An 18,834-nucleotide genomic window follows, 5' to 3' on the forward strand; every position below is an offset into this window, starting at 1 on the left:
TTATTTGGTATAAAGTTCCATAAAGAAAGTTGTTCGGTATAAAGTTGTTTTAGGGCATCCACAATGTGAGGATGCTAAATCTATGACACGATCAGAACTTTGGCATCCATATCAAATCAAGTATTTCTCCACATCGTTTCCCAATTTGTGTGTAGTAGGCCCCACTGCTGAATAGAATGTAATTAAAAATTGCCATATCTATGCTCACCATATGTTGCTTGTGCTAGTTTAGTGAGATTCGCGTAGTATTTTATTTTCCAAAGTAGCTTGGCATCGGAGGACGAAGAAACTTCAGTTTTCATTTTCTTTGGCTATAGCACTAGCCTCCACAATGTGTAATGGACTAATGGAGCTACCAAAAGCCAAAACTCAATTTTACAATGTTAGTTGGTACTACACACCATGGGTGCCCTTAAAAGCAACTACAAAATTTTATTTAACACAAAGCAACTAAAAAAGTTGTTTTAAACAAAAGTATAAACAAAGCACCCTTGCATTTGCTTTGTGTTTATTTCATTTATATAAACCAGTTTTCCAAGCAACCGTTCGCAGCATCTGTATCACCGGGGGATTTGATGATTTGCCCCACTTTACAAGAGGTTGGATGATTTATCCTGTGATTGTCTCAATGATAATGGCCCCGGGCCCCACCCGGTAGCGGGAGAGGGGCAAATGATTTTACGGAGAAGTAAAGTGGGGCAAAAGATTCAATTTCTCCTGTACCACAACCAGTTGCATTCCGAGCCCGAGCCCCTCCCGTCTCCCCCGCCGCAGCACCCTGCCAGTGCCATCTGCCATGGCCTCACCACCGCGCGTCCTCCTCGGGCACACCCTCCTCCTCCCCTTCCTACCGCTCCTCGCCTGCGCCGGGCTCGTCCTCGAGGACGGCTACACCGTCTCCACGGTCTCCGACCTAAACCCCATCGGGACCCACCCCTACGCGCTCCTCCCGCGGCCCCGCGCCGGGGACCTCGTCCTCCTCGATTCCGCCGGATCCACGCTCTACACCCTCCCCCTCCCCGTCTCCGCGGACGCCGGGCCGCGGAGGCTCGCGGGGGGCGCCGGCGCCTTCGGCCACGGCCACCCCCGCAGCATCGCCGTCGACGGCGCCGACAACGTCTACGTCGCCAACCGCGCCAACGGCTCCGTCCGCAAGGTCGCGCCCTCCGGTAAGTTCGGTGTACTTGCATGCCCGTTACTTTATTGAGGGTTTAGTTAGGGTTTGTTCGATGCCGAGTTAAAAATGGTGGCGACGGCCGCATTAATGCCCGTGTTGGAATGTTGTGCACATGTCGCTTTCATCAGGCTGGGTTGTGTTGTAGTAGATCGGAATTTTCCTCACGTTCCGCTCCTTATCTGAGATGGCTTAGTAAATTCAGTAGCGGATGATTCAGGATTACCTGTGCCCCCGTACAGTGGAAGCATGGCTCTAGTAATTGGCGAATTCGCAACTGCATATCTGCACCTTATGTGCGGCATATTTCTCACTTACCATGATTCGATGGTTTTTAATGAGCGTACGACTTATTTGTGGTTGCGGCATCTCAATTTGTTCGATATCATGATTGTGATGCTTATCCATGTCAACTCAAAAGATGATACTACATTGGATTTCGATCCTCGCAACCTTCCCTTTGTTCCATTCATCTGTAACCAGTCACCACTGCCGAGCTATGCCATTGTAAAACTAAGGAATGGTATTTCATCGTCTAGTAGTTTTTCTTGTCTCCTATTTGTAGGGCTGTAAGATATCCATATATAGTGGTGCCATGTAGTGTTTTTTTTTTTAACCTTGGTGCTATGTGGTGTTTCATGTTTGTCAATCATGCTTGCCAATTTCTGTACACGGAAAAGTGATGTTATGTAAGCACTTTTGGCCAATAATGTGTTATTTCTCCTGATTACTTTTAAATCTATATAATTGGTAGGTTATACTACTACAATTGCTGGAGGGTACTCAGCGGGGACTGGTCACAGGGATGAACCTGCACAGAATGCTACCTTTTCGCCTGATTTTGAGCTTACTTATATCCCCAAAATTTGTGCACTGTTGGTTGCTGACAGAGGAAAGCCAGAAGATTGTGCACATGAGAACCAGAAAGGTGAGTTCAGATGGGCTTTCTACTTGTGTTAGCATTACAATTACATAAACCAGTGAAGTACCACTGTTCCAGTATTGAACTGCTCTGGTCTTTAATCTTACTACCTGGTATTATCAGTAAATTGTAGGTTTGATGATCATGTGAGTTCCCTAATCTGAATATAAATCAGGGTTTTACTGTAGGTCCATGCATGTCACACAGGCATGTATGTACAGAATTATACTCCCTCTGTCCCAAAATAACTGTCTCAACTTTGTACTAACTTTAGTATAAAGTTGTACTAAGCTCGAGACACTTATTTTGGGACGGAGGGAGTATATTAATTAATACTCCTATATGACATCAATGCTGGGTTGTGTCAAGTTAAGGTGTCAGAATATTCAGCACTTTTACTGAATAAATATTGACCTTCTTTGTTACTGAAATTGTGTTATGTTCGTTGATCTGCAGATCAGACTGATTGTACATGATATTTCAAACATTTTTTTAGCATGCTCTGCATATTTTGCTAACAATACCTAGTACTGTGATAGTGAGAATACTGATCTAATGTTTGCAGGCCCATTTATGAGATTCCGTTTGTGAAGAAAAAAATCATTAATAATTATCCTATGTGATTACTGGTTTTACTACTAACATGTTGTAAAAAATTGCAATGATCTCACGCTGTTGGTATTATTATCATGAACTAACAGGCCTGGGAACCACATCTGCCTCAACCATTGCAATATTGGCTGCGCTGTTTGGTTCAATTATTGGGTTCTTAGTCAGGCATTTCTATCCTTTCCATGTGAGTGTGTCTCTGCTTCCTTTATTACTTCAGAAAAGATCAATACAGTAATTAAGACAGGTGTACCTGAAACATGTAGGCAGGAAGTCTCCATCAACCGCTTTTTCAGCAGGATACAGAGGCAATACAGGAGAACCCAGAGGAAGGCCGCACTGATCAGCTGCTCCGACATCAGAAACGCAATTGCTAACTCCATGCTTTCTACCGTCCTGCTGAAACTAGTTAGAGTTAGTGTTGGTTATCTTACTGTTGTGTTACCTAGTATTAGGCTAGAGCGAGGAGTTGCCTGTAAGCCTTCTCCTTGTCCTTCTCTTCTTGATCTAGACATGGCTGGTACTACTACTCCTGCCATTGGTCTTGACAACGAAGCACTGCCTTCTACCGAGCTTTTGGGGGATTTCGTCGGCTTCGATGATAGTGACAGCGCTACGGATGAGGGCAATGAATCCGCCTTTGATGGCAGTGCTACTCAGGATGAGAATAAAGAGACGTCGCTTGACAGGGATTTGTGGGCGCTTCTTGATAACCCACAAGGCAGCTCTAAGAAAATAGACAATATGATCGAGGCCAACTTATCGGACTTTTCAGGTCAAGACAAGTATTGCAGCCCAGCTGTTAACTATTCTGGAGTAAGCAGGAGGTTCCATGGAGGTAGCAAGGTTCTCTGAGCTTGCTGTAAGTGAATATTAGTTGTATTAGTGTCTAGTGTTTGCCTGCCTAAATGTCTAAATAACAACTGTGTTAGTATTTGCACGTATGAAAACCGTACTCGTCGTATCTACTGTGGCAGTGGCATGGAAGTATGTAACTAATGTACCTCGTTCATGGTGAACTACGGTTGTTTTATGTGAATATAATTAGCTTTCGTGCCATTGGTTGGCTGATTGCTTAAGCCGCTTCGAAGTTCTATGGCTTTGTTGTGGCTTGTGAGGAACTGAGCCTGGCTGCAAATTAAAGAGCATGATTATAATATGTTCGCCAATATTCAATGTTTCTTCTTCTTAATCTTCTTATATAAAAAGAGGGAGTTGTGAAGATCCAACATATCTCAGTTCAACCATGTCAATCCAATGGTCTATGTTCCTTCCATGTTTAGCGCTAATCATGTTTAGTACTCAACACGGTTAGGGCACTCCCAACACGGTTAGGGCACTCCCCTGAATACTTACTTTTGAAAGAAAAACTCCCTCCCAAACGCTTAATAGTACATCTGAGGAGCCATACCAAGTTTTGGTTATTGCCAAAACTATTAGCTTGAAATGGAAACCAACACCAACACATATGCACACAATACAAGTTTGGATTATATTTTCAAAATCATTTGTCTAGCAACCATGGGATATAGGGTGTTGGCATGGAAACTACTATATCGACAGCTTCAAATTATTTTCAAAACTACTCCCTCTATAAACTAATATAAGAGTGTTTAGATCACTAAAGTAGTAATCTAAACGTTCTTATATTAGTTTACGGAGGGAGTACTAGCTTAAAATAAAAATCAACACCAATACATCTCCTTGAGAGGAAACTTCGGATTATTTCCAAAATCACTTGTGTAGCAGCGACTGGACATGCACAACATCACCGGCTATGTGCACATTCGATGCAGCAAAACCAATATCACACGCGTGACACGACGATCATTGCTTGTGTACCGCAGCATGATCACGGCAAGATTCGAGTAGGGCAAGGCAGCGAGGGTTACATCCTCCATGGTTATCAAACTTCGTCATTTTTCTTTATGAGCGGAGGCTGATTTTGCAGAATATACAAGCAGGAAGCGCTCTTATCCTCGCCATGCCACACCCACGTTTCCCTCAGCTAGCAACCCGGCAGCGGCCGCCAAGGATGATGGAGCCTACTGATCACCCATGATGACAATTGTGGCTGGTCCGAAGAAGGCACAATCAAGCAACACATCGTCCTCGGAACCTATAGAAGCAAGCTCAGCCAATAGCAATTACCACATTATTACACCTCTTTATCAATTATGTTAGATTAGTATCCTATTAGACATTTTGTTGATTCTATTGAAATTATCGCCCCCTAACCAGGATAGATGAGGAAATTCCTTTCTATGGTTACACATGTGTTTGCACGTGCCCAATCACTAGTTGTTGGTAGTCACCGACTCATGAGATTCTCATCATGCTGTTGAGTTAAGCCTAACCAAACACCCACCAAATAGAAAAATTAGAAACACCATTCTATTACATAGGAGCGCAAATGAGTCCAATTTAGAGCTCCTACCAACACAGTTGTCAAGCTGAAACAACACGAAACACGGTACATGGCAGAAAGATAACAGAGATACTGTCGGCTATGACTCCTCATGTCTTCTTCTGTGTCGTTTATTTAAAACATGTGCTTTACGATTTGGTCACAAAGCATGGCCCCGTACCATACCGTCACAAATTAGATCAGTCTTTTATTTGCGGGGGGGAAACTAGATCGCTTTTAAAGCCTAACGACCCATGAAATGGAAAAGCAGGCTCCTATGCAAAACAATTACACCTAGCGAAGACCCCTACTCCTCTATTCACCACCTCCAGGTCCAGGAGATGGCGAAGCAGCCACAGAGACGGACCAAGGCCAATGGACTTGTACCATTCATCATTTGACTTGTATGGCTGAAGTGTCACTAGAAAAGCTTGCTCGAGTTGTTGATCCACGGCCTCCTATATGTCATTGCAATTTAGAAATAGTTCTCCTGATACCTCTCAAGCCTCAAGGTTCTTGTTTCTCCCCCCTTGCCCATGCTATAGCGATGTATTACAAAACTCAAATGTCCAGAATCCTCAAAATGTGTATACATGTCTTGGCTTGCATATTTATAGATGTGAATGACTAGAGAAAATCGTGCCTATATTTATTGTATGATCATGAGACAATCACGAAAATAAATGAATTCAATGCTTGGTTGGCCTTATATGCTACCCATATTTAATATCAAGTGATATACTAGTAATACTAGTAGAATGCCCGTGCGTTGCCACGGGCTGACAAAACTATATATAGAGAAAGTGCCGATCAAATAAACTACAATTCAACATGTGGACGTTACATGTGACTTATAATTTTATTGCTATGAATACTTGTCATTATAATACTACCCCTTTTCAATTTATTAGGCCCACACGTATCCCTAGATCAATGATATTTTTTTCAACATAATGCAAGTTATATTTTAAAAAGATTATATCATCAGAAACTTCAAATGTTCTATTTTTAAAGGTACAACGTTTTTCATGTACAATTCATATTACAGTAGTAAAATTACCAACCCCGGAGATACGCGCAGGACCTAAAAAGGAGGTAGCACTTTCTCGACGTCCCATATGCAAACACAGTGCATGACAAATTCAATGTGTATTAAAAGGATAGCATAATTTTTTGACATTCTGCACTTAATGAAAATGCAATTTGTTTAAAGTGTACGTATGTCGGTGAGTTCTCGGACTCAACAACCACGTCTTAGGGTTAAGTGGGTTCATTATGAATGTCTAGAAAATGTGAGACATAGAAATAAATTGTAAAATATTGCCAAATACACATAAGAAAAGAAGGACAATTATACGAGTGTTATTATCAAAATGGGTGAATTTTCAGTCCTGTCCAGTCAGGTCGCAAACGAGTCGAGCTCGAACGAGTTGGTCTAGCTCAACTTAAACTTAAAATCAAGCGAGCTCAAATAAAGTGAAGTTCAAAGTCGAGTAATAGAAAATGGCGTGTACTCAGCTTGTAACGACATATAGCTAATTTTAAGCTAAATAAGATGATGAAATACGATATAATATAAAAAACAAAAATTAAGTATTGTCTGTCTTCAACGAAAAAGGCTCTAGTTTGAGCGCTTTTCTGGTTTCTTTCTCTCTCGGCCGATCATCCACCGAAGCGTCCATAGTAGAAAAGTAAAGGAAATGACTTCACGAACACTGAACCAGCGTTGCTACTTACCTCAGGAAAAAAAAACCAGCTAGCTGCTAGCTAGTCTGCTACTACCTCACTCAGCTCTGTCTCGACCTCTCCAGACTCTTCCTCCTCCCATCGCCCCTCGCCATATCCGATCCACCGAGCTCCGGCTGCCCGCCGCCTTGTGCATAGGATGAGACCTCCAGGCCGACCTCCCCTACCCTCAGATGCCGGCCATGGCGAATGACGACGCGCGGACGGAGGAGGCAACAGGTCGCGTCTTCCACTTGGGGATGAGGCCGACGAAGCTGATAGACGGGAATAGGGCGGCCCCCTGGAAGTGGAGGCAGCAACGTGTGTCTTCCTCATGGGCACGAGGCCGGAGGAGCTGGCAGAGGAGGCAGCAACCGCGCATTCCCACATGCGGACGAGGTTGAAGGAGTTTGCGGCGAGACTGGAGGGCAGCGTGGTGGAGAGGCAGTGGTGCACGAGCACGAGACGAGGCATACAGGATGGACAAGCTCGTCGCGTACAGGATGGGAACGCTCGTCGGCATCGTTATCAAGTACAGTGTTTAGGTAATCTCCCTGCCCCTCGCTCTATTAATCCCCTGTGAAGTGGTTTGGTTTGTGGTTTGCACACTTTTGTTGAGAATTTTAAAGAAATGAACAATATATAAAATCGGTTTATATTTGCACATTTAGCTAGCAGGAGGAAAAAACAGAATTATTAAATCAATAAGCAAAGCGTTTGTTGTGCAGCTGACAAAATAAATTGTCACGTCGTCCAGGAGGCAGATATCTTCGTTCATCAACTCAGATACCACCATGGCATTAGCATATTTTCCCTCAAACATCCTACGGTTCTTTCCTTCCATAAGTGCGAGGCAACATACATAGCATTTGTGGCTAGGTGCTTGGTATCTTTGGAATTGGCCATGACCACAACTTACTTCCATCATTTCTTGATGTTTGATTCCTAACCTTATATTCTCATCATCTCCAGGTTGGTAGACTCGAGCTCGCAAAAGGAGAAAGAGTGAGGCAGGCAGCACTTTCAATGGTTTTGTCGCAAAAGGAGCAGACTTCATCACGGGGCCATCCTCTGCTCAGCATCCTATCTACTTTGAACATACACCTTTTTACCCAGATCTTGAAAGGGTAGATATGCAGCTTTATCTGCTTGGAACAAACTGGCCTCTTCTTTGAGTTGTACATAACTTGAACTTTTCTTTGCTGGTTCATGAGTCAAAATCTGGAAGGATACTTTAAAATCTACGCATAATACGATACTGTCTGAGAACATGTGTGTTATTAAACACACGTATATTTAGAATTATAGACGAGGAGGGGCAAGAGACGGGTGTGCAGCTTGGACTTGCCTGTCGTTGCCGCTCCTACTAAACCCTAGCTCTACCTCTCTCTCGCTACACCTCGCTCGCTCCCTGCGCTCAGACGACAGGAGGAGGAAGAAGAAGATCAGATGAGGCAGTGGACACATGAGTTTTTCCGGCGCACGAACGCCCTTTTCTTTCCCTCGAGCACGAACTCAACGTGTCAACGAGCTCCACATAGGTGAGGGGGATTTATACCCGCGAGCACTAACATGCCAAGCCTCACCACACGCACTCGCTCCCCCACTCGCCATGCCCCGTGCGCTCCGGCTCGTGCCCGCGCATCGTGCACGCACACGATCGCCGCGGCCTCCTCGCGCGCCCGATGCGGTTGCCTCCCCTGGACCCTCGCTGACTAACCCACGTGGCCCCGTGCACACACACGCTAGATCACGCGCGCGCACACACACCTACGCTCGGTCACGCACGCACGCGCCCAAGGCCTGTCATGGCCAAACCCGACGCGACCATCGCGCGCACGCACACGCATGCCGCGTCCCGAGCTCGCCGTGGCTTATTGTCCAACACTTCTCCCCCAAAGCCACGACCTAGAGGAGGCCGCCGTCTTCGATGCTGACTCCGCCATCATCGTGCGCTCTGCCACCGGCTCCCTCCACACCTGCGGGCAGTCGCGCTTGAAGTGGCCGCGTTCGCCGTACTTGTAGCAGCACCCGCGTCGGTTCCCGCCGTTGCCCGACGTCGTGCTCCGCCCGTCGTCGTCGTCGCGAGCTACTCCCTGTTGCCGCTCCCGCACTCGCCACTGCCCCATGGTCAGCAGCAGCTGATCGCTGCCACGCTCGCCGCCGTCTTGTCCCTGGCGCCGAACCCGCTCATCAAATGCGCGCAGCCGCCCGAGCGCCTTTTCTAATGTCTTCTCGTCGAGGTTGCAGAATTGCTCAATGCCGGCAACGACGGGGAACAGCCGATCGGGCACCGTGTCCAGGAGCTTCTTCACAAGCTCCGCATCGCACAGGGTCTCCCCAAGATTCGCGAACAGCGTCGTCAAGCCCGCCAGCCTCCCAGCGTACGCATCTAGTGCCTCGCCGTCCGCCATCTTCAGGCGATCAACCTCCCCGTGCAACATCACCCGCCTCGTCGCGCGCACCTGATCGGCGCCGACGAACCTCACCTTCAAGGAGTCACATACCACCCTGGCGGTGAGCTTCGCCGCCACCTGCAGCAGCACATCCTCCGGTAGCCTGCCGAGGATCATCGGGCGCGCCGTCTTGCACTTCTTCCCGTTCACCGCCGCGTCGGCCGGAGACACCACCTCCCATAGAGTGTGGGCGTCAAGGATCGCCTGCGCTTTGATCGCCCACGCCGTGTAGTTGTCCGGCGTGAGCATCGGCATCGCCATCGACACCGATCATCCCGTGCCACCGCCGTGTGGCACGATCGCCATTGCCGCCGGCGAGCTCCCGAACCTGAAGCTCTGATGCCAATTGTCGTTGCCGCTCCTGCTAAATCCTAGCTCTCTCTCTCTCTCCACCTCCCTCGCTCTCTGCGCTCAGACGACAGGAGGAGGAAGAAGAAGATTAGACGAGGCAGTGGACACATGAATTTTTCCGGCGCACGAACGCCCTTTTCTTTCCCTCGAGCACGAACTCGATGTGTCAACAAGCTACACATAGGTGAGGGGGATTTATACCCGCGAGCACTGACATGCCAGGCCTCGCCCACACGCACTCGCTCCCCCTCCCTACTCGCCATGCCCCACGCGCTCCGGCTCGCGCCCGCGCATCGTGCACGCACATGATCGCCGCGGCCTCCTCACGCGCCCGATGCGGTCGCCTCCCCTGGACCATCGGTAACTAACCCGCGTGGCCCCGTGCACACACACGCTAGCTCACGCACACACACACCCCTACGCTCGGTCACGCACGCACGCGCCGAGCCCTGTCACGGCCGAACCCGACGCGACCACCGCATGCACGCACATGCACACCGCGTCCCCGGCTCGCCGTGGCTTATTGCCCAACATTGCCGGCCTCCAAGCGGAATTGCATGCGGGCCTTTCCCACGATAATTACACTGCATAATTCTTTCTAATGTCAAAAATAATAAACAACCATTAAGCCAAATATTCTAATATGTTTGCTTGGCATATCACCATACATGATGAAAGAAAATATTGACATTAGCACATAAAAAAGTTATAAGCTTACCCGTACAAACAAAGTCTAGGTTTACATAATTTGTTTAGCGCAAAATAACATGGGCATATTTATTACACCGGAGAGAGTTTTGCATTCATAGAAAAAAACATAACATATAATTTAGCATATACAAAGCCCACAACTCTTGCTGACCTTACCTATGTAATAAACTAGATAATACCCCGCGCGTTGCTGCGGGATATTATTGTGCCAAATCCTAAAGATTCATAGGTGTATTATCAGAGGACATATTATCAGAAGGAAATGAATTCTACCACTTCAGTGTGGTATTTGTGAACTCACACAAACCATATTTGTGCAATGTATAAGCAACTATCAGACTTGAATCATAGTTCTATGTTGTTTGAGCCTTGCAAATTACAATAAGCTATTCAAACAAACTAAACAATTGTAGTAAGGGATTCATTCTTCAAACTTTTACCAGCCTAAAAGTGGGGGGCCAAACAGAAATTGTCTCACTCAAACTGGAGGTTCCAACAATAATCAAATGTATGCCTCACAGTCATAGATAATAACATCATGGATCAAAACTGCTTGGCCATGCAATTGCACTTATACAACATGCAGACAATCTGGCTAACTTTAAATACATATATAAACAATGAAATCAAATTAACTAAACTTGATATATTTTACAAAGATAGATACATACCCAAGAGAAAAAAATACTTCTCTTGCAATGATCTGAATTTAAATAAACTGATTATGATAACAAAATTCCATACATACAAATCAATTTAATACACACAATTTGTTGCATGGTGGGATTTCACTCCAGATCTTAGGCTATAAGTATATCTACATCAAACAACTGGAACAACAAAAGTACTGTCTTGGCAGACTGTACATACAAAAAAAGACGCCATGTTTGGCAAGTCTGCATGCAGGCTTCAACCTTTGTTTGAATCAGTTTGAGCTTCACCTATATGTGTTAAAGCGAAGGAGCTATAGGGTGGGTGTCTAGGTGATACAAAAGAGAGATGACCGTAGAACATGAATGCAAGAAGAACATTACCATAGATTAGCACGAATAGGGCTGAAGCAAGATCACTGGCTTGCTTTGGTTTTCATCAAACAACTTGCAGAGACAATAGAAAAGAATCAGCACAAACGAAGGTTGGAAAAGTAATAAGTAAAGATCAAAGCTTCTCTCAACAAAATCAACTATTTTAGAGATCATGAACTGTGGTATTGTTGTTCGTTCAATCTAAACCTCCGATGGATATTGGTTGAAGATCAACCCGAAATTCCATCAATAATCAAAATTACCATACGACTCGACAAAGTAAAATGGGTCAGGGATTATGGATTTAAGAGAAGCATCAAGGTAAAAGATAGAGGACTGCAGGGAGTAACTGATAGTCCATAAGATAACCAGGGACCATAAAATTATTGACTCATTTTGTTCCAAAATTGCAAATTATGAACTAATGAACGTGTTATGACTGAATGTGGCAAGGTTAAAAAACATATTGAGCAAACAATAGAGCATAAAGATTATCGAGATTTATTTTCAAACTACAATATGCTTCCATTTTCATCGGACCATGTCGATATAGATTCAAAAGTCTGCTTAAAAAACATCTAATGAACTTGTTATCATTGACATTAGCAAAGTTTCAAAAAAGATATTGAGTAAACAGTGGAGTACAAAGATTACCTAGATTTATTTTCAAACTGCAATCTCCTTCCATTTACATAGACCTTGCTGGCATAGATTAAAAATTCTGCATAAAGAAACATCAGAAGGAGAGAGCATCACCATCGGTGCAGTATGAGTGATGCGGCTGAACCCACCCGTGCTGGAGGACGATGGGAAGGCAATAAGGTGAGGCAAAGCACAAACATCAAAAGGAGATCCATCAGTTTCTTATATGGAGAACGTGGGGGAGAGGAAGTGGAAGAGATTAGGAGATGGAGCGTCAAATGCCAATTATTTGAGGTACATGCAGCATGTGTTTTCTTTTGTTTGGAGAAAATCAGATCGTTGGGTGGTTGTACACAACAACGGGGAAGATAATACAGTATGAGACGGTTGGAGCGGCTGGGTTGCATAAGGCGGAAGAAGTGGCGTACAGTTGCTGTGATATTTTTCTTAGAAAAAACAAACAAATACTGAAGAACAGAGCACATGACCTTCAACTTGGAGAAGTCATCGATGTAGTTTGAAATTGTACGTCCTTGTCTGCACGCCCATAACCAATAAAATGAAGCACCGAATAACCATGACAGCTTCCTCCCCAGTTGCAAAAGGTCAGCTTGCGGAGAAAGGCCACCATTGCGACAGTAGAAGGTCGCGGCTGGAGGAAGACAAACAATGATTGAAAGTTCAATGGCCCCCTTGTTTGATTAAGCACTTCTATGAGCATTGGTTGTCACCCTTTATGCGGCTGGCCGCGCGACGGAGGGACCAGAGGGCAGCCACGGCGTGCGCATAGGCGCTGCTCAGGGATGCCTGCTTCAGGCCATGGCGGCAGCGAGGAGGCGAGGGGAAGGGGCGGTGGTAGACCGGTGAGCTGATCCTTCCCAATGTTGTTCGCACGTACTGGGGCAGCGAGGGGGATGGCATCACGGATTCATCCTGCTGGATCCCGCAGGAATCGGGGCGCGCGATAGGGATGGCCGCCGCGTCTGATGCCACCGCCGCCGCGAGGAGTAACCGGATAGCCGCCGCGAGGAGGATCCGGAGCTGAGGAACAGGATGACGAAGTGGCTCCTACCACCGGCGAGGGAGGCCGGCGGCGGGAAGAGGAGCAGGAGGGAGTTTCTTCGGGCATCGGCAGTGGGGAATCCTAAAGATTTCGTGTTTTCTTTCGGGGATTTTTTTCTGGCTCAGAGTTGAGGAGGTGGGCTTGAGTGGATTGCATGGTGTGACGTGGCTGGATGTGATTGGTTGATGATGTGGCTATGCTGCATGTTGAGGTAAATCAAGTAGTGGGGATGAACTTCTTAAGTTATATAGGATTAGCGCTACAGCATAGATTATTAAAAGAACAGTAGGTTCAGGAAAATAGACAAAGAATGCAGTGGTTAATTTTATGAAAAAATAGGATGATTAGGACCTTGCAGAAGACATAGCAATGCTTGAATGATTAAGTTGTGTATAACTGTAATTGGTATTGCTGGTGGAATTATAAGAGCATACAGAAATCATGGCGGCGTATGTTTCTTTCCACAATAATCATCATGTTTTGTAGTGCATCTATAAAACCACTTTATTAGCTACACAAAAATTATAATTATGTTCTAGTCTGTAGTGGTGAACATTATTCATAAATCACCGAGAAGAAATCAGGTACTACAAATAGATTATAACATATTTACAACGTTCACATTCTTACACATGTGTCGTAACTCCAGGTAATTCTTTTTGCATCATATTGTAGATATGTATCCTATACATGCAGCTAGCAATTTATACATGGACAACACAAAGGACTTTATCTCCATGAAAGTGAGAAAACAAAGGACATACTCTGAATTTGCAATGCACGCGGAATTTGCAATGCTGCCTGTAGTGCACCGCGAATCTTCAGAGGCCAACGTGCAACACTCGCTACTCTGGGTGCGCCTGTCCAACGCTTGCGTGCAGGCCGGCGTTCCGTCATCCCATATGGCACAACTGGTACGTTTTCCTATTAGACAAAAGAACCAATGGAAATTGATTAGCCGAGGCTGTTCTATATTCGTTTCCACCCGATCAAAAGCTAGCTAGCAATGAACGGAACAGATCTAGTAGCCTTCTCCATATCGTATTCTTGTGTGCGGGATCAAGAAAAACATGTACCTGCGCCGGCGGCGTACTTGCAGCCGCGCGTAAGGGTGTGCCGTAGGTGCAGCTGCGCATGCAATCCCAATTGGAGGAGAATCTGATTAGCGTCAAGGCCGTCCAATCCGATGCCCACATCGTGCAGCCACGCTTGCTCACGGTGGGAGAGGATGGTGTGCAATCCCACATTGAGATTGGCAAGTCTAGGATGCACGCCCGTCTCAAGACCATCTAGATGAGCATGGAGGTCGGCGTGCAATTCCGCGTGGTGGTGAGGAGGGGCATGCAGGGTGGGTGGGGCGGCGGCGCGGCGCATGGAGGGCCGAAGCCGAGGAGCAGTGGCAAAGGGGTGGGCTGTGGGATGCGTGAGAAGGGGCTGGAGTTAGGGTTTGCTTGGACCTGATTGTGCGTTGGTTACTTGTTTGACCACCTAATTTTTTGGGGGGTTTTCTCCACCGGTTTTCATAGGGATGGAAAAAATCGGTGGGAGGCGGGATGGGGGGAGATCGAAAGGAAGTAGCGAGCGAGCGAACCAACGAACGAACCACGTACGGACTGAGACATTAGGAGTAGAGACTAGTACTTCCATTTGATGGAAAAGTGAGAGAAATTCAAACTTCAACAAGCACATGCATATATCCATAACATATTTACACATCGATCTGACATTGTTGTCAGATTACAACACATGCATATTTCGAGGACTTCATTACACATTGATCAAACATTGTTATCAGATATCCGTACCAAAATCATGAATAGCCAGCCTTATCTTTTTGTGATAACTACATAGACATGTATCACACAAAGATGTAACTAAGGATGCATACCGATACATCATAGAGGAGCAACTTCTTACCTTAACATATAGTGTTAGTCCCATATGCATTGTCATTAACCAGCTATAGGTAAATCAATTGCCACACACATATATGTAATAGTTTCCCGTACAGATGAAGCTCATATATTCAGCCTAAGTCAGTCTTAGAGGGAACTAGCATGATCTTATAATTAGAGCATACAAGAACCAACGATTGCTTGATCCACATAGTATATGCTACTCCATATTTAATACAAAGTGATATACTAGTATGTTCGTTTGACCAAAAGATGAAAGAAATTTCGGACTTGAGGCAACGCATGCATATCCAGAATTTATTTGCACATCGATCTAACATTATTGTCAGATTACAGCACACACATATTTCTAGGACGTAGCATTTGCATGCCTAGCTTGTAGTTTTGATTTATGTGTGCCTTACTAGATCGAGGATCAATTTGTAGTGGCTTCGAAAAGCGAGGAACTCAGTATCGTAGCTGAATGTTATGCATCTTTCTTGTACAGTACTACCATGGGAAAGCATTGATATGTACCCCCTCCGTTTCAAATTACTCGTCGCAGAAATGGATGTATCTAGAACTAAAATATATCTAGATACATCCATACCCGCAACAAGTAATTCGGAAACGGAGAGAGTAGCCTTTGGCTCTTATTGAACGAAATGACTAGAGTTGTTTCTTGTAAGCGGTTGGTTAATGGTAAATATGCACTTGTGTTTACGTAAATGATGATCCATGTGAGTGTACTTTGTTTGATTTGTATGCACTGAATATTAAGTAACACCCGTCTTCCGCCAGCGGCCCTCTCTCCTCCCTCCAACCCGGCGCTCGCCTCCGCCTCCGCCTGCGCCTCCACGCGCGCGCGCCATCCGTTGCCTCGCGGCCTCGCCTCCGAGGCCACTACACCAGCGGCCATCCGATTCATGCGGCACGCGGCTAGGAGAGCTGCGGCCACGCTGCTATCGCCGTCGACTCTCCCGCCTCCCTCCTCCGCGCCGCTATCGTCGCCGACTCCCTCCTCCGCGCCGCTCCTCCAGCGACCTCAGTCCCTTCGCGCGAGAGCGCCCGAGCCAGGACTGGCCCGGACTCCCCGCGAGCGCGTCCCCGTTCCTAGCCCCTGCGCGAGAGGCCGCCACTCCCGCGATGCGCGCAGGGTGCTCGACGAAACGCCCAAGAGGAGCGCGGCCGCGTGGACGGCGGTCATCGCGGGCTGCGCGCGCGCCGGACGGCACGCGGACGGCATGGGCGCGTTCGCGGAGATGCTCGCCGACGGCAGAGCCGCGCCGAACGCGTTTGTTCTTGCGGCCGTCCTCAGGTGCTGCTCGGGGCTCGGCGACGTGGCGTCAGGCAAGCGCATCCATGGGTGGCTGCTGAGGAACGGGGTGCATCTGGACCGGGTGCTGTGCAATGCCGTTATCGATATGTACGCCAAGTGCGGGGACTGCGAGCGGGCTAAGCGGGCATTCAGAGCAATGGCCGAGGTCGACGCCGTCTCCTGGAACATCGTGATCAGCGCGTGTCTGCAGAGCGGCGACGTTCGTGGGGCGATGCAGCTGTTTGATGAGTCGCCGGTGCGAGACACTTCGAGCTGGAACACAGTCATCAGCGGCTTGATGCGGAATGGGTGCGCTGCCAAGGCGCTGGACCGCCTGTATCATATGGCACGAGCTGGAGTGGAGTTTAATCACTACACATACTCCACGGCACTTGCCTTGGCTGGCATGCTTTCTTTGCTAGACCTCGGCCGGCAGCTCCATGGCCGTGTGCTGACAGCTGCACTGGAGACTGACGCATTTGTTCAGAGCTCTCTCATGGACATGTACTGCAAGTGCGGCTCAATGAACGCTGCTGCGTTGATCTTTGATAGATGGTCGCATCTTACCGGTGACGTGAAATTTGCATGGAGCACAATGGTCGCTGGATACGTCCAGAATGGCAGGGAGGAAGAAGCTTTCGGGTTCTTCCGGTTGATGCTGCGTCAAGGGGTTGCTGCAGATCAGTTCACCCTCACCAGTGCGGTTGCAGCGTGTGCAAATGCAGGGATGGTTGAGCAAGGCAGGCAAGTGCACGGGTGCGTCGAGAAGCTAGGGCACAGTTTTGATGCACCATTGGCATCTACCATCGTCGACATGTATGCTAAGTGTGGCAACCTTGACGACGCTTGCAGGATGTTTGACATAGCTCCCACGAAGAACGTTGCTCTCTGGACTTCAATGCTGTGCTCCTATGCGTCCCATGGGAAAGGTAGGATGGCCATAGAACTCTTCAACAGAATGATTGCAGAAAAGATCAAGCCAAATGAGGTCACCCTTGTCGGTGTTCTATCTGCCTGTAGCCACGGCAGATTGGTCAGTGAAGGAGAGCACTTCTTCAAGCTAATGCAAGAAGAGTATGGAATTGTTCCAAGCATCGAACATTACAATTGCATGGTTGATCTTTATGGTCGAGCTGGACTGCTAGACAAAGCAAATAATTTCATCAACGAAAACAAGATTAAGCATGAATCTATTGTTTGGAAGACATTACTGTCAGCTTGTCGGGTTCACAAGGACATGGAGCACGCAAAACTTGCTTCTGAAAGTTTGATTCAGCTGGAGCAATGTGATGCTGGATCATATGTTATGCTGTCAAACATGTATGCCACTCACAGCAAATGGCGTGACACTTCGAAGCTCAGAAGTTTGATGCGGGAAAGGGGGGTTCGAAAGCAACCCGGACAATCTTGGATCCATCTGAAGAACATTGTGCATACTTTTGTCGCGGGGGACACGGCGCACCCGAGATCATCTGAAATTTATACCTGCTTGGCAAAGTTGATGGAGAGAATAAAGGAACTGGGGTACACCAGTAGAATTGATCTTGTTGCTCATGATGTGGAGGAGGAACAAAGGGAGACAGTTCTGAGGTTCCACAGTGAGAAGCTTGCCATGGCGTTTGGGATCATCAGCACTCCCAATGGGACTCCGCTTCGAATCTTCAAGAACCTGCGTATTTGTGTGGACTGCCATGAAGCAATCAAGTATGTAAGCCGAGCCACAGATAGGGAGATCGTTGTGCGAGATTTGTACCGGTTTCATCATTTCAAGGATGCAAGGTGTTCTTGTGAGGATTTCTGGTGAAAGATTTACCTCAACAATTTTGGTGGCAAATTTTTCACACGTGGGTCGAAGTTTTTCCTCCTTCTCCTCTTCCCGCACCCGCACATTTGCTCCTCTGCACACTCGGTTGTTGCCGCCAGCACCTTTCAACAGCGCACCTCGTCATCCTGGTCGCCACCTTTGAACTCCGCCCCTTCTTTGTAATGGTGCCCATGGTGAGCGGGCGGTCGTTATGTTACGCGGAGGGCATCATGATCTGATGGGTGACAACGGGGGTCCTCGCTGACCAGCTACGGCGATGGCAGCATTGGCACTGCTCCGACTACTTTGTGTCGTCCTTCCTGGTCGCGTGGCTTCTTCATGGCAGGAGCAGTGGGAGGTGGACATGCGGTTGGTTGAAGGTAGGAGAGCGAAGGTTGAGGAAGGTGCGGTGAGCTTCATGTCAACCAGAGAAGGGACAGAAGGGCGCGATGGGGTCGAAGGAGTGCGAAGTGGTGGTGAAGGCCAAATCCGACGTGCAGAGGCCGGGACAGTGCAATTGGAACCATGGCGATCGGCGAAGGGCAGCCCTGGGAAGGCAGCGGCGACTGTGCACGGAAGAGCGGGCGAAGTTGAATGCGATTGGTAGGACACGTCCTATCCGCCAAGGGTACAAAAACAGTGTCAGCCCTTCCTTGTTCTAAATTTTTTATAATCTGGAACTCCTGTAAAGATTATATCACTCCCGGGGAAGAATGTTTTTTTTTTTGAGGA

The 18,834-nt window shown here is 47.1% G+C and overlaps 2 protein-coding genes and 1 pseudogene across 3 annotated transcripts; 2 read left to right on the plus strand and 1 right to left on the minus strand.

Annotated features, from left to right (window-relative positions):
• Window positions 1-709: 709 nt before the first annotated feature.
• LOC125535877 (NHL domain-containing protein) lies at window positions 710-3,784 on the plus strand. 2 transcript variants are annotated; one of them, XM_048698944.2, is made up of 4 exons: window positions 710-1,169; window positions 1,929-2,102; window positions 2,798-2,892; window positions 2,972-3,372. In XM_048698944.2, exons 1-4 carry the CDS (start codon window positions 797-799, stop codon window positions 3,080-3,082), a joined length of 753 nt encoding a protein of 250 aa, XP_048554901.2. In that variant the 5' UTR covers window positions 710-796; the 3' UTR covers window positions 3,083-3,372. The 2 variants fall into 2 exon arrangements, with proteins under 2 accessions (XP_048554901.2, XP_048554900.2); XM_048698943.2 differs by having other exon boundaries at window positions 711-1,169; window positions 2,976-3,784.
• Window positions 3,785-13,749: 9,965 nt separating this feature from the next.
• On the minus strand, window positions 13,750-14,459 carry LOC147983976 (uncharacterized). Its single transcript, XM_087539657.1, has 2 exons — window positions 14,162-14,459; window positions 13,750-14,009 (listed from the first exon to the last, which is right to left on the minus strand). The coding sequence occupies exons 1-2, from the start codon at window positions 14,457-14,459 to the stop codon at window positions 13,750-13,752; spliced, it is 558 nt and encodes a 185-aa protein (XP_087395783.1).
• Window positions 14,460-15,736: 1,277 nt separating this feature from the next.
• LOC125535878 (pentatricopeptide repeat-containing protein At5g04780, mitochondrial pseudogene) lies at window positions 15,737-18,834 on the plus strand (annotated as a pseudogene).

This window comes from Triticum urartu, chromosome 2A (genome assembly GCF_056163025.1).
Source record: "Triticum urartu cultivar PI428250 chromosome 2A, HENAU_Tu73, whole genome shotgun sequence".
Classification (NCBI taxonomy): domain Eukaryota; kingdom Viridiplantae; phylum Streptophyta; class Magnoliopsida; order Poales; family Poaceae; genus Triticum; species Triticum urartu.

Coding starts and splice junctions, on each gene's coding strand:
- LOC125535877 (XM_048698943.2), top strand. CDS start 797: ATGGCCTCACCACCGCGCGTCCTCCTCGGGCACACCCTCCTCCTCCCC. Junction 1,170..1,928: donor CCGCAAGGTCGCGCCCTCCG/GTAAGTTCGGTG, acceptor TATAATTGGTAG/GTTATACTACTACAATTGCT. Junction 2,103..2,797: donor TGCACATGAGAACCAGAAAG/GTGAGTTCAGAT, acceptor ATGAACTAACAG/GCCTGGGAACCACATCTGCC.
- LOC147983976 (XM_087539657.1), bottom strand. CDS start 14,459: ATGCGCCGCGCCGCCGCCCCACCCACCCTGCATGCCCCTCCTCACCAC. Junction 14,010..14,161: donor CAAGTACGCCGCCGGCGCAG/GTACATGTTTTT, acceptor TTTGTCTAATAG/GAAAACGTACCAGTTGTGCC.